Source organism: Saimiri boliviensis, chromosome 13 (assembly GCF_048565385.1).
Source record: "Saimiri boliviensis isolate mSaiBol1 chromosome 13, mSaiBol1.pri, whole genome shotgun sequence".
Lineage (NCBI taxonomy): Eukaryota > Metazoa > Chordata > Mammalia > Primates > Cebidae > Saimiri > Saimiri boliviensis.
The window spans coordinates 103,498,560-103,513,022 of NC_133461.1; the positions used below are offsets into that span (position 1 = coordinate 103,498,560).

Below are 14,463 nucleotides of genomic sequence, written 5' to 3' on the forward strand. Positions count from 1 at the left end.
GGCTGGAGTGCAGTGGTACAATCTTGGCTGACTGTAACCTCTGCCTCCTAGTTCAAGCGATTCTCCTGCCTCAGCCTCCTGAGCAGCTGGGATCACAGATTCTTGTCACCGTGCTTGGATAATTTTTTTGTATTTTTAATGGAGATGGTGTTTCACCATGTTGGGCAGGCTGGTCTCGAACTCCTAACTCAGGTGATTTGCCCACCTCAGCTTACCAAAGTGCTGAGACTGCAGGTGTGAGCCACCGCACTGGCCTTAATTTTTGTATTTTTAGTAGAGACGAGGTTTCACCATGTTGGCCAGGCTAGTCTCAAACTCCTGACCTCAAGTGATCTGCCTGCCTTGGCCTCCCAAAGTGCAAGGATCATAGGCGTGAGCCACCATGCCCAGCCTGATTTTTGACTGTTATGCCAGCCTTACTTTCCTTGGATGCATTCCACTTGGCCAGTGTGTATTATTCTTCTTACGTATTACTGGATTTAATTTGTTAATACTTTTTGAAGAGTTTTTGTTTTGTTTTGTTTTTTTTCAAACCAGGAAGAAGTTGAATCCCTGAATAGACCAATAACAAGGTCTGAAGTTGAGGTAGCAATTAATAGCCTACAACCAAAAAAAGTCCAGGTCCAGACAGGTTCACAGCTGAATTCTACCAGATGTACAAAGAGGAGCTGGTACAAATCCTTCTGAAACTATTCCAAACAATACAAAAAGAGGGATCCTCCCTAACTCATTATATGACACCAACATCATCCTGATACCAAAACCTGGCAGAGACACAACTGAAAAAGAAAATTTCAGGCCAATATCCATGATGAACATCAGTGCAAAAATCTTCAATAAAATATTGGCAAACTGAATGCAACAGTACATCAAAAAGCTTAACCATCATGATCAAGTAGGCTTCATCCCAAGGATGCAAGGCTGGTCCAACATATGCAAATCTATAAACACAATCCAGCACATAAACAGAACCAAAGACAAAAACCATGATTATCTCAACTGATGTAGAAATGGCCTTCAACAAAATTCAACAGCCCTTTATGCTAAAAACTCTCAGTAAACTAGATATCAATGGAATGCATCTCAAAATAATAAATGCTATTACAACAAACCCACAGCCAATATCATACTGAATGGGCAAAAACTGGAAGCATTCCCTTTGAAAACTGGCACTAGACAAGGATGCCCTCTCTCACCATTCCTATTCAACATAGTATTGGAAGTTTTAGCCAGAGCAATCAGGCAAGAAAAAGAAATAAAAGAAATAAAGGAAATTGCTTTCAATTAGGAAAGGAGGAAGTCAAACTGTCTCTATTTGCAGACGACATGATTGTATATTTAGAAGACCCCATCATCTCAGCCCCAAATCTCCTTAAGCTGATAAGCAACTTCAGCAAAGTCTCAGGATACAAAACCAATGTGCAAAAATCACAAGCACTCCTATATACCAATAACAAACAAACAGAGAGCTAAATCATGAGCAAACTCCCATTCACAATTGCTACAAAGAGAATAAAATACCTAGGAATACAATTAACAAAGGATATGAAGGACCTCTTCAAGGAGAACTACAAACCACTGCTCAAGGAAATAAGAAAGGACACAAACAGATGGAGAGACATTCCATGCTTGTTGTAAGGAAGAATCAATATCGTGAAAATCGCCACACTGCCCAAAGTAATTTATAGATGACCTTCTTCACAGAATAGGAAAAAAACACCTTAAACTTCATATGGAACAAAAAAGGATCCTGCATAGCCAAGACAATCCTAAGCAAAAAGAATAAAGCTAGAGGCATCACGCTACCTGACTTCAAACTATACTATAAGGCTACAGTAATCAAAACAGAGATATAGACCAATGGAACAGAACAGAGGCCTTGGAAGTAATGCCACACATCTACAACCATCTGATCTTTGACAAATCTGACAAAAACAAGCAATGGGGAAAGGATTCCCTGTTTAATAAATGGTGTTGGGAAGACTGGCTAGCTACGTGCAGAAAGCTGAAACTGGACCCCTTCCTGACACCTTATACTAAAATTAACTCTAGATGGATTAAAGATTTAAACATAAGACCTAACACCATAAAAACCCGAGAAGAAAACCTAGGCAAAACCATTCAGGACATAGGCATAGGCAAGGACTTCATGACTAAAACACCAAAAGCAATGGCAACAAAAGCCAAAATAGGCAAATGGGACCTAATCAAACTCCAGAGCTTCTGCACAGCAAAAGAAACTAGCATTAGAGTGAACCAGCAACCAACAGAATGGGAAAAAATTTTTCCAAGTTACCCATCTGACAAAGGGCTAATATCCAGAATCTACAAAGAACTAAAAGAAATTTACAAGAAAAAAAAACAAACAACCCCATCAAAAAGTGAGTGAAGGATATGAACAGACATTTTTCAAAAGAAAACGTTTATGTGGCCAGCAAACATATGAAAAAATGCTCATCATCACTGGTCATTACAGAAATGAAAATCAAAACCACAATGAGATATAATCTCATGCTAGTTAGAAAGGCCATCATTAAAAAATCTGGAGGCAACAGATGCTGGAGACGCTGTGGAGAAACAGGAACACTTTTACACAGTTGGTGGGAGTGTAAATTAGTTCAACCATTGTGGAAGACAGTGTGGTCATTCCTCAAGGATCTAGAAATACCATCTGGCCCAGCAATACCATTACTGGGCATATACCCAAAGGATTATAAATCATTCTATTATAAAGACACATGAATACATATATTCATTGTGGCACTGTCTACAATAGCATAGACCTGGAACCAACCAAATACCCATCAATGATAGACTGGATAAAGAAAATGTGGCACATATACACCATGGAATACTATGCAGCCATAAAAAACGATGAGTTCATGTCCTTTGCAGGGACATGGATGTATCTGGAAACCAGCATTTTCAGCAAACTGACACAAGAACAGAAAACCAAACACCGCATGTTCTCACTCATAAATGGATGTTGAACAATGAGAACACATGGACACAGGGAGGGGAACATCACACACTGGGGTCTGTTGGGGTGTAGGGGACTAGGGAAGGGATAGCGGTGGGGGGGTGGGGAGACTGGGGAGGGATAACACTGGGAGAAATACCTAACGTAGGTAATGGGGGGATGGAGGCAGCAAACCACCATGGCATGTGTATACCTATTGAACAATCCTGCAAGATCTGCACATGCACTCCAGAACTTAAAGTATAATTTAAAACAAAAATTTTTAATTCTTTTAAAAAGATAAATTGCCTTTTCCCTGCAAGTAAAGATTTTTATGTCTATATTCATGAGGGGTATTTGTCTGCACTTTTGTTTCCTTGAGAAGTCTTTGGTTTTGGAATAAGGGGAATGAGTTGGGAAGTGTTCCCTCTTCCTCTCTTTTCTGAAAGAGGTTGTGTAAAATTGGTATTATTTCTTCCTTGAATGTGTGAGAGAATTTACCAGTGAAGCTATCTGAGTCTGGGGCTTTGTTGAAAATGGAACAATTAATAATTCAATTTTAATTCAATATCGATTCATTCATGCTTTCTATTACTTATGGAGTCAGTTTTGGGAATTTGTCTATTTCATCTAGGTTGTTGAATTCAGAAGCATGAAGCTGTTTATAATATTCTCTCAATCCTTTTAACGTCTAAGAATCTGTAATGATGCCCCTGCTTTCATTCATGGTGTTACTAATTTGTGTTTTCTCTCCTTTTTCTTCATTAGCCTGGCTAGAAATATAGAGATTCTATTTATGTTTTCCAAGAACCACCTTTGGTTTCATTTCTTTCCTCTGATGTTTGTTTTCGATGTCTTTGATTCCAGTTCCTTACTTATTTCTTCCTTCTATCTACTTTGGTTTCATTTCTTCTTCTTTTTCTAGCTGGAAGTCTTTTTGAAATTATGGTTTCCGGCAAATATAGCGTAGGCTTACAGACAGTTTTAAAGATCATTCTAATTCAGCTCTCTCACTTGATTTTTTTTTTTTTTTTCCTAATAGAGACAGTGTCTCCCTACATTGCCCAACCTGGTCTGGAACTCCTGGGCTCAAGTGGTCCTCCTGCCTTAACTTCCCAAAGTGCTGGGATTACAGGCGTGAGCCTCTGTGCCCAGCCAGCCCTCTCATTTTAAGGCTGGGGAAACTAGTATTAACCACTCCCACCTGCTCATAATGTACTTTCACAGTCTCTGCTGGAGCCCATGCCAGGTACAAAGTTCTGGCAGGGAAGAGGGAAGAGGGATGGTGCTTTTGCTTGACGGAAGGTAAATTGTGTCATTGGAGCCACTTCACAGGGAATTATACAAGCATGTGTAATGCTGAAAGTTGACTTTATTGACCTTCATCAGATGACTATTAACTTTAAACTTTCTGACTTAGGGTTATTTCTTTTTCTTTTTCTTTTTTGAGACAGAGTTTCACTCTTGTTGCCCAGGCTGGAGTGCAGTGGTGCAATCTTGGCTCACTGCAACCTCGGCCTCCCAGGTTCAAGCGTTTCTCCTGCCTCAGCCTCTGGAGTAGCTGGGATGACAGGCATGTGCCACCACGTCTGGCTACTTTTGCATTTTTAGTAGAGGTGGGGTTTCTCCATGTTGGTCAGGCTGGTCTCAAACTCCCCACCTCAGGTGATCTGCCCACCTAGGCCTCCCAAAGTGCTGGGATTCCAGGCATGAGCCACTGCACCTCAGGGCTCTTTCTTTAACTGATGGATTTAAGTTTATTAGTTGACTTTCTTAACCTTTCTGACTTAGGTCCATGTCTTTAACAGAATAAAATTTAACTTTCATAGAATAACATATTCCCTGCAGAAATGTAATACCAGGCAAAGAAGGGACAATTTTCTTGCACATAATTTACAACATTCATTTTTTTTTATAATATAGTTATATATAAATACTTTGTGGAAAAGAATTATTGCTGAAAACAAAGCATTAAAATCAGGGGGAAGTGTTTGTTTTTTTGGGGGGGGAAAGATTTTTTTTTTTTTTTTTTTTGAGTCAGAGTCTCACTCTGTCACCCAGGCTGGAGTGTGGCACAACCACAGCTCACTGCAGCCTCGACCTCCTGAGCTCAAGTGATCCTCCCAACTCAGCCTCCCAAGTAGTTGAAACTGCAGGAATGTGCTACTGCACCCAGCTAATTTTTATATTTTCTGTAGAGACAGGGTCTCCCTATGTTATACAAGCTGGTCTCAAACTCCTGGCCTCAAGCAATCCTCCCACCTTGGCCTCCCAAAGTGCTGGGATTACAGGCACAAACCACTGCGCCTGGGCCCAAAATCAGTTACGTATCTAAAACTCACGACTTCTTTTCATTCTACTCGTTGGTTAATCATTTTTCTCTCCTCTGCCCCTGAACAGCCTGAGCTTCAGCTATTGAAGGCCACTCCCTGCTCCCTGAGAAGGAGATGCAAGAGAAGTCTCACTAGGAGAGGAGTCAGAGCTACCAGAATTTTCAAAAGAACTTAAAAAAATCTGCACTTAAAACTCTCCTTTTAAAAGAAATCCTCGTGGAGCATACCAACTACTAAAATCAAAAAGACTTTTATCATCGCAATTGTAACAACATTAATTATGCATAGTTTATTACTGTATTAAGTATAGATGGAGTCTATTTCCAGAAAACGCAATAAAGCCTAAACCGAAATCAGCAAGCTAGGAGTTGACTGTTCATATTTCAAAAGGATTCTCTAGTTTTAACAGGATTCATTGCAGTTTGCTCACAAGCTTTAATACCCCTGTGGCTTTAAAAATCATTTTAAAACTGTAATTTACACATAATTTTTCAGGAACTCATCTATTGTACAAAATGATGCACAAATCTGCCTGTGTATAGAGAATGCTATAAACAAAGGGCTCATAAAATTTTCCCATAAATTATCTCATTAGCTGGGAACTATAAGAGTGAATATAAGCATTTGTTAGAATGCATAGGAAGCCACTAGAAAAATTATTCTAGCATTACTTACTTTTTGTGAATATATGTAAATGTTCTACATTGCTTAGTTCCTAGCAAAAACTAAGAATTCCTTTTTTTTTTTTTTTTTTGTAAGACGGAGTTTCACTCTTGTTGCCCAGCATAGAGTGCAATGGCGTGATCTTGGCTCAGCACAACCTCCTACTCCTGGGTTCAAGTGATTCGCCCCCTCAGCCTTCCGAGTACCTGGGATTACAGGCATGTTCCACCACGCCTGGATAATTTTTTTTGTATTTTTATTAGGTTTCTCCACGTTGGTCAGGCTGGTCTTAAACTCCCGTCCTCAGGTGATCTGCCTGCCTCAGCCTCCCAAAGTGCTGAGATTACAGGTATGAGCCCCTGTGCCAGGCCAAAACTAAGAATTATAATATGCCCATGAGGCCCTTCCCTGATGACTCATTTATTAGAAAACTTTTTCTTATAAACAATATACAAATAAACTTCAGCTCACCCGGTAGAATCATAGAGAATTTGAATTAGTAAAGTAAAACTTGAAGGCCCATAGGTAACAAATACTTCACATTACCCATAGAGTCCCCACGTCAGTACTGTCTGATGTTGACATCAGAGACACAGGAATCAGGGACCTGGACAGAGAAAGAAGTTCTATGCCGGGCGCGGTGGCTCAAGCCTGTAATCCCAGCACTTTGGGAGGCCGAGGTGGGTGGATCGCGAGGTCAAGAGATCGAGACCATCCTGGTCAACATGGTGAAACCCCGTCTCTACTAAAAACACAAAAAATTAGCTGGGCGTGGTGGTGTGTGCCTGTAATCCCAGCTACTCAGGAGGCTGAGGCAGGAGAATTGCCTGAACCTGGGAGGCGGAGGTTGCGGTGAGCCGAGATCGCGCCATTGCACTCCAGCCTGGGCAACAAGAGCGAAACTCCGTCTCAAAAAAAAAAAAAAAAGAAGTTCTAGGCCCTAATCGCCTGCAGGCAACTGTTGTTTGGGAGTGGCAAATGAGGGCTCTCAACTAACATCAGTGTCTTGAAAATGACCATCAAGTCTCAGAAAAGGAGAATTTTGAAATCATAGTATATTTCCTTTGAACTACCTCCCGCCCCCAACTTCCAGTTTGATTCTTTATTCTTAGTTCTAGAATGTGCAAAGAGCCAACATTTGCAAGCTTGCGGCTTTTTGTCTAAAATTCACCTTAGGCTTGGTAACGTGAAGTCCTTTCACCATTTGGATATAGTGCTTCTTCCAGATCCCCTGCTCAAAGGGAGTTGGAGAGAAATTGAGGCACCAGTTGAACCGTAAACATTTCAGCATCCAGAGCTGGTCCAGCTCAGCTAGGTTCTTCCAGTGCCAGCACACCTGGAACAACAATTACAATCGAACAAAACCAACAATTACAATGAAACAAAACCAACAATTACAATGAAACAAAACCAATCAAAAACCTCGTCAGTTGACATGCCCACTTTCTGTAGGTTTGGAGCTGTCATCCTGGACCTGAGATAACTTTTTTGTCCTTTGCCTCCAAACCATAGCTTAAATGGTTACTCCTACCTGAAATGTTTTCTACCCTGGCAGATTTAAAGTAAATTAGCATTTGCTTTAAATGTTAATTCAGACTTAGAATCAGAGTCAATTAATATTTATGGAGCACCTATTAACTATCTTTGTAGCAACCTAGGGAGGTAAGTATAATTATTACTCATATTGCAAATGAGGAAACTGGGGCTCAGATAGATTTTGGAACTTTCTAAAGGTTTCCAAAGGTGATATAAAAGTTGTATAAGGATTATATAAATTCCTGTCTGCACGTTGTTTATTCTTTTCACGGTGTGCTTCCTTTTACCTCCTATACTAGTCCAGTTTCACACTGCTGATAAAAATGTACTCAAGACTTGATAACTTACAAAGAAAAAGAGGTTTAATGGACTCACAGTTCCATGTGGCTGGGGAGGCCTCACAATCATGCAGGGAGGCCTCAAAATCATGGTGGAAGCCAAAAGGCATGTCTCACATGGCGGCAGGCAAGAGAGAATGAGAGCCAAGCAAAAGGGGAAACCCTTTATAAAACCATCAGATCTTGTGAGAGTGATTCACTACCATGAGAACAGTATGGGGGAAACCACTCACGTGATTCAATTATCTCCCACTGGGTCCCTCTCACAACACATGGGAATTAAGGGAGCTACAATTCAAGATGAGACTTGTGTGGGGACACAGCCAAACCATATCATCTCCATTCTTTCAGTTTCACCAAATATAAATTTTATAAATGGAATATAATCACTGACTCTACATGGTGTATAGAGCCTTCAGAATTCTATAAAGCATAAAGCATTTATTCTGTACATACCAGTTCCATAACATTATGGCCAATCTCACCCATCCAGCAAATGGTGGAGTTGGCCCTACTATACATAGCAATACTTATAATAACTTAACCAAGAGTTTGAATAAGTCTTGACAGTAACTAGGATCAAGTTTACATACAAAGCTGAGACGAGGGATTCAGTCTCTTAGTTGAAAGAGTTGCAGAGATGACATATAACCTTCAAGCCCAAATTTCACCCTTAGAAAACTGGCCTCTTTTTCAAGATTAATTAAATTAATAATTTCTGAATGCCCCCTCACCCCCAAGACGAGAACACTCTGTAAGGGCCCTTGCTATCCACACACCCATTTTTCTATCCCTCTCTGCCTCCCTCCTTCTACCCACCATTCATTGAGTTTCTACCATGTTTAGTATCGTTTTATGTGCAGAAGATGAGATGTCGAGGAGGGAGTAGGCACAATTAGAAGAAATCATAGATTCAGGAAATGTTACGGAAGGAGGAAAAAGTTTAGAGGATTTGATAGAACCCTGCAGACAGCAACAGAAATCACATTTAGTTTGTTCCACCCCAAAATGAAACAATACCAAACTTCATCTCCATATGGTAAATTTACTCAGCGTTCACTGGAGAGATGGAGGTTTTGGAAAGAGAAGGGGGAGAAAAGTCTCTCAATTCTCATTCCTTTTCTCCTCTTCTTTAGATCATGTTTTGACCTGAGTACTTAAGTTGTTTTCCTTCCCAAAACAAACAAAGATTTTGGTTTTTTTGTGGCTTTGTTTGTTTAAAGGTAGAGCGGAATGAAGAGAATTGAAAGGTAAGTAGGAGTTTCCATATCTACAAGACACAATTCCTCTACAAGCTTTCATCTTTCACCAGGCTGGAGTGCAGGGGCGCAATCTCAGCTCACTGCAATCTCTGCCTCCCGGGTTCAAACAATTCTCTTGCCTCAGCCTCCCAAGTAGCTGGGACTACAGGTGTGCACCACCACACCCAGCTAATTTTTGTATTTTTAGTAGAGACGGTGTTTCACCATATTGGCCACGTTGGTCTCAAACTCCTGACTTTGTGATCTGCCCACCTTGGCTTCCCAAAGTGCTACGATTACAGGTGTGAGCCACCACCGCTCCCGGCCCCTTCCATCTTTTTAAAACAGCAATGACTTTATATGGTTTACTTTAAATCTAGCTGAAGAATGATGGTCTGTGTCTTCCCCACAGTCAGTAGTGAGAAGCAAATATGACTTATAGTGCATACAGATGATAGAAGCAGCTATTTCAAATAACATTTCCCTCTAATAATAAATTATCCTTATGAAAAATGAAAAATTATGAGAAGTTTAACCCATAGCCCCATTAATCAGAGATGACTATTATTGATAACCTGGTAGAGTTCTTTCCCTTTCAGTCTTTATTTGAAGCATATATAAAAGAAAATTGGGAAACTCTATATACAACTTAAAAATCTTTCTTCATTTTAAGTATCATAGCATCTCCCTTCTTCCAAAACATGTTTACTAATGGTAGCATAATAATGCATCATATATGGCTGTATGATACCCTGTTATTGCTGGACATCCAGATTGCTATGCTCTTTTAAAAAATAATTTCAAGCAGGGCGTGGCGGCTCATGCCTGTAATTCCAGAACTCTGGGAGGCCGAGATGGACAGATCACTTGAGATCAGGAGTTTGAGACCAGACTGGCCAACATGATGAAACCCCATCTCTACTAAAAATACAAAAATTAGCCAGGCATGGTGGCATGCGCCTGTAATCCCAGCTACTTGAGGCTGAGGCACAAGAATTGCTCGAACCCAGGAGGCGGAGGTTGCAGTGAGCTGAGATTGTGCCACTGAACTCCAGCCTGGGCAATAGAGCAAGAATCTGTCTCAAAAAAAGATTCATTTTTGGAATAGATATGTACACATTAATACCAAATTCAAAGAAAGAAAGAAAGTGTTTCTCCTATCACTAACTCCAGACCCCCATTCTTCTCCTTGGATGAGACTACTCTTAACTCTTACCAGTTTCTGGTATATCATTCCAGAAATATTCTAGGCATATAGGAACAAATATGTACATATGTGTGTGTGTGTATATACATATATATATATATATATATATAATTTTCTTTTGAGACAGGGTCTCACCCTGATGGTTGCTCAGGCTGAAGTGCAGAGGCATAATCATAGCTTACCGCAGGCTTCAACCCCTGGGTTCAAGCCATTCTCCTGCCTTAGCCTCTCAAGAAGCAGGGACTCCAGGCGTTGCATACCACCATACCTGGCTAATTTTTTTTTTTTTTTTTTTTTGAGACAGGATCTCACTTTGTCACCCAGGCTACAGTGCAGTGGCATGATCTCGGCTCACTGCAGCTTCGACCTTCCAGATTCAAGCAACTCTCCTGCCTCGGCCCCCCAAGTAGTTTGGACTGCAGGTGCACACCACCAAGCTGGGCTAATTTTTGTATTTATAATAGAGATGAGTCTTGCCATATTGGCCAGGAAACTCCTGACCTCAAGTGATCCACCTACCTCAGCCTCCTAAAATGCCAGGATTACAGGTGTGAGCCACCTTCACGCCTGTCCAACCTGGCTAATTTTTAACTTTCTGTAGAGACAGGGTCTTGCTGTGTTGCCCAGGCTAGGGTGCTGTGCTGCAATCTTGGCTCACTGCAGCTTTAACCTTGTGGGCTCCAGCAATCCTCCCACCTCAGCCTCCCGAGTAGTTGGGACTATGGGCATGTGCCACCACACCTGGCTAATTTTTTGTATTTTTTGTAGATAATGGGAGTCTCGCCATAATGCCCAGGCTAGCCTCAAATTCTTGGCCTCAAGTGATCTGCCTGCCTTGGCCTCTCAGAGTGCTGGGATTACAGGCAAGCCACCGTGCCTGGCCCTTTTTTCTTTTCATAATGGTAGGACAGTTCTACACTTCCACCTTTTTTTAACCAATGATTGGTTAAAATCTTGGAGATAGTCGCAGTTGATTTACCCAGTGTCTCCTGCTAGACATTTTCTTTGTTTCCAACCTGTTGCTAGGACAGACAATGCTGCAATATTCTTACAAGGATATGGCTTTTACCATGTTGCAGGATACCCACCAGGCAAATTCCAAGAATTGGAACTGCTGGGGCAAAGGGAATTTTTATTTGAAATTTTAACACTACCCAGTGGTTCTCCATGGTGGTTACATCAATTTCTCTACCAGTGATATATGAAAGGCCTCACCAATATAGAATATTCTCATTTAAAACAAATCTCAATCTGAGTCATGAAAGATGGCATGCCATAATGAGGCTATGCATCTTACAGATTTTAGAGACATCTGCCTTTCTTTCTCTGTAGATTACTTGTTCACTTCCTTTGCTCATTTTTCTGCTGGATGGTTGATCTTTTTTTTTTTTCTTAATATAGATTTATAAGGGCTCTCTAAAAAATAAAGAAATTAGCCCTTTACATGCAATAATTTTTTTTCCTGCTTACTGTTCAGATTTACTGATGGTGTTCTGTTCCATGAAGAATATTTTAACTTTTATAGTCACAATTTCAAAATCTGTTTTCTTCATTCTTGCTCATAATACATAAAATGAAGCAAGCAAGATTTTAAGTTGTGTATTTTCTTTTAAGGCTTCAGGATTATCATGGAATATTCACAAAGGCTTCCTTTCCTGTTTTCTTTGAGGTCTTTAATGGTTTCCTTTGGTTTCATCTGTCTTTTATCCTACTGAAATTTTTTTTCCAGAGAGTTGCTCAGTTATCCCTACACCATTTACTGAATAATACATATTTTTTTGAGGCAGAGTCTCACTCTGTTGCCCAGGCTGTAGTGCAGTGGCACAGTCACAGCTCGCTGAAGCCTCTACCTTCCAGGTTCAAGTAATTCTCCTACTTCAGCCTCCCAAGTAGCTGGGACCACAGGCACATGTCACCACACCCATCGAATTTTAACATTTTTTTTGTAAAGACAAGGTCTCCCTCTGTTGCCCAGGCTACCCTTGAACTTCCAGGCTCAGGCAATCTTCCCACCTCAGTCTCCCAAAATGCTGGGATTACAGGTTTGAGCCACCACACCCAGACCTATCTTTCCTCCTGCATTCATTTTCTTCATTTTAAAAATTAAAGTTAACATGTCATATCTACATGAATGCACACTGGCAGGTAATCTCTGGTCTTGCCAGACTCTATGAAAAGACTCGAAAGAATGACTGCCAGTTTCGTATCTTAAATAATTTAACTTCACTTTAATACAGAATGGAATTACTTGTAAAAGAAAAAAATAATAACAATCAACTACTTTTCTAAGGCCTCTGTGAGCACACCCGTCCACTCATCTCTTTTAATTTCATTCTCTTTTGCACATATCTCATTAGGCACCTATTTTTTTAAATTTCTTTTTTGTTTTATTAGGCACTTATTTGGAGCTCTTTTATTCATGAATGACCCGAACTCTACAATTAAGGACCTTATTACAGCTGAATCCATTTCTTTTTTTTTTTTTTTTTTTTTTTGAGACGGAGTTTCGCTCTTGTTATCCAGGCTGGAGTGCAATGGCGCGATCTCGGCTCACCACAACCTCCGCCTCCTGGGTTCAGGCAATTCTCCTGCCTCAGCCTCCTGAGTAGCTGGGATTACAGGCACGCGCCACCATGCCCAGCTAATTTTTTTTTGTATTTTTAATAGAGACGGGGTTTCACCATGTTGACCAGGACGGTCTCGATCTCTTGATCTCGTGATCCACCCGCCTCGGCCTCCCAAAGTGTTGGGATTACAGGCTTGAGCCACCGCGCTCAGCCGAGGAACCATTTCTTACGTGTGTATGTATCTCCCAGCCAGCTAATACTTCTTTGTTGGACACGAATGTGGCTTCTACTTTTTTTCCCCATTTGAGTTCTAAATAGAGTTGGACACAAAGATGATGGAGGTTCATTCAAACTCTATGAACATACTGATCATCTCATCTCTTTCTTAGTTTTGTGTATGTATGTATGTGCTTGTATTTGTCCATGTGTTTGTGTGTACTTGTGTATGTGTATGTATGTTTCTCTGTGTTTACATGTGTCTGTGTTTGTGTATATGTGTGTTTATGAGTATACACGTGTGTATGTGTATATGTGTATGTTTGTGTGTAGATGTGTATATGTGTGTTTGTGTGTGCATGTGTGTTTGTGTGTATGTGTATATGTGTGTAGATGTATATATGTGTGTATGTTTGTGTGCTCGTGTATATTTGTGTATGTGTATCTGTGTGTATGTTTGTGTGGATGTGTATATGTGTGTTTGTGTGTATTTGTGTTTGTATGTATGCATGTATGTGTTGTGTTTGTGTGTGTGTATGTGTGTGTTTCCCTTTAACTTCTTCGAGTTTCAAGTTTCCTAAGGCTGTCCTCACAAAACACCACACGCCCCTTCCTTGCCTTTACCTGTGCACAGCGACAAAGGCTCCGGGGGTCCAGGAAAGAAAAGATGTATAAAGATAACACCCTTGGAAGCTTGGTCGTAAAGTCCAGGGCTTCTGCTGGAATTTTCTCCTGAAGTTTTCGACAGCAGAACTTTTGCTGGGACAGCGAGCAGCGCTCCAACAGGCCCGTGAGGATTCTTCTTCTTTGAGAGTCTGTCCACTTGTCAAACTGAAAACACAAAACAAAACAAAATGTAAAAAGCTCCAGGTTTAGCCTGATAGCGGATTCATTAAGAGTGAGAGATGAGAATGGTATAGAAAGCGAGTTTAGTGGTTTATTTCTGGTGCAAGTCAAGTATTTATTTTCCTCATCAGCAAACTCCACACTTTGCCATCTTCCTGTCTTCTCTCACATGTATATGGGAGCATGTGCATGACCTAAGTGTGCACACAGAAGGGCGTGTGACCTCAAAACTTGCAGTCACTGGTCAGGCACAGTGGCTCACGCCTGTAATCCCAGCACTTTGGGAGACTGAGGCGGGTGGATCACTCGGGTCAGGAGTTTGAGACCGGCCTGAGCAACATGGTGAAACCCCGTCTCTACTAAAAATACAAAAATTAGCTGGATGTGGTGGCACACGCCTGTAATCCCACCTACTCAGGAGGTTGAGGCAGGAGAATTGCTTGAACCCGGGAGGTGGAGGCTGCAGTGAGCTGAGATCGTGCCACTGCTCTTTAGCCCGGGTGACAGAGCGAGACTCCATCTCAAAAAAAAAACAAAAACAAAAAACTTGCAGTCAC

At 40.9% G+C, this 14,463-nt stretch overlaps 1 protein-coding gene across 6 annotated transcripts in view; it reads right to left on the reverse strand.

The window, feature by feature from the left end:
- The window catches only part of FBXO16 (F-box protein 16), a 74,851-nt gene that overhangs the window by 29,380 nt on the left and 31,008 nt on the right, over nt 1–14,463 (reverse strand). For all 6 annotated transcript variants that reach the window (XR_012513305.1, XM_003937216.4, XM_074384116.1 and 3 more), the window contains exons 4-5: nt 13,685–13,891; nt 7,127–7,291 (exon numbers count right to left, since the gene is read on the reverse strand). Coding sequence is in view for 5 of the 6 variants with exons in the window: in XM_003937216.4 (XP_003937265.3) it covers nt 7,127–7,291; nt 13,685–13,891 (372 nt within the window). In the remaining variant the exon portion in view is untranslated. The remainder of the gene's footprint in view (nt 1–7,126; nt 7,292–13,684; nt 13,892–14,463) is intronic.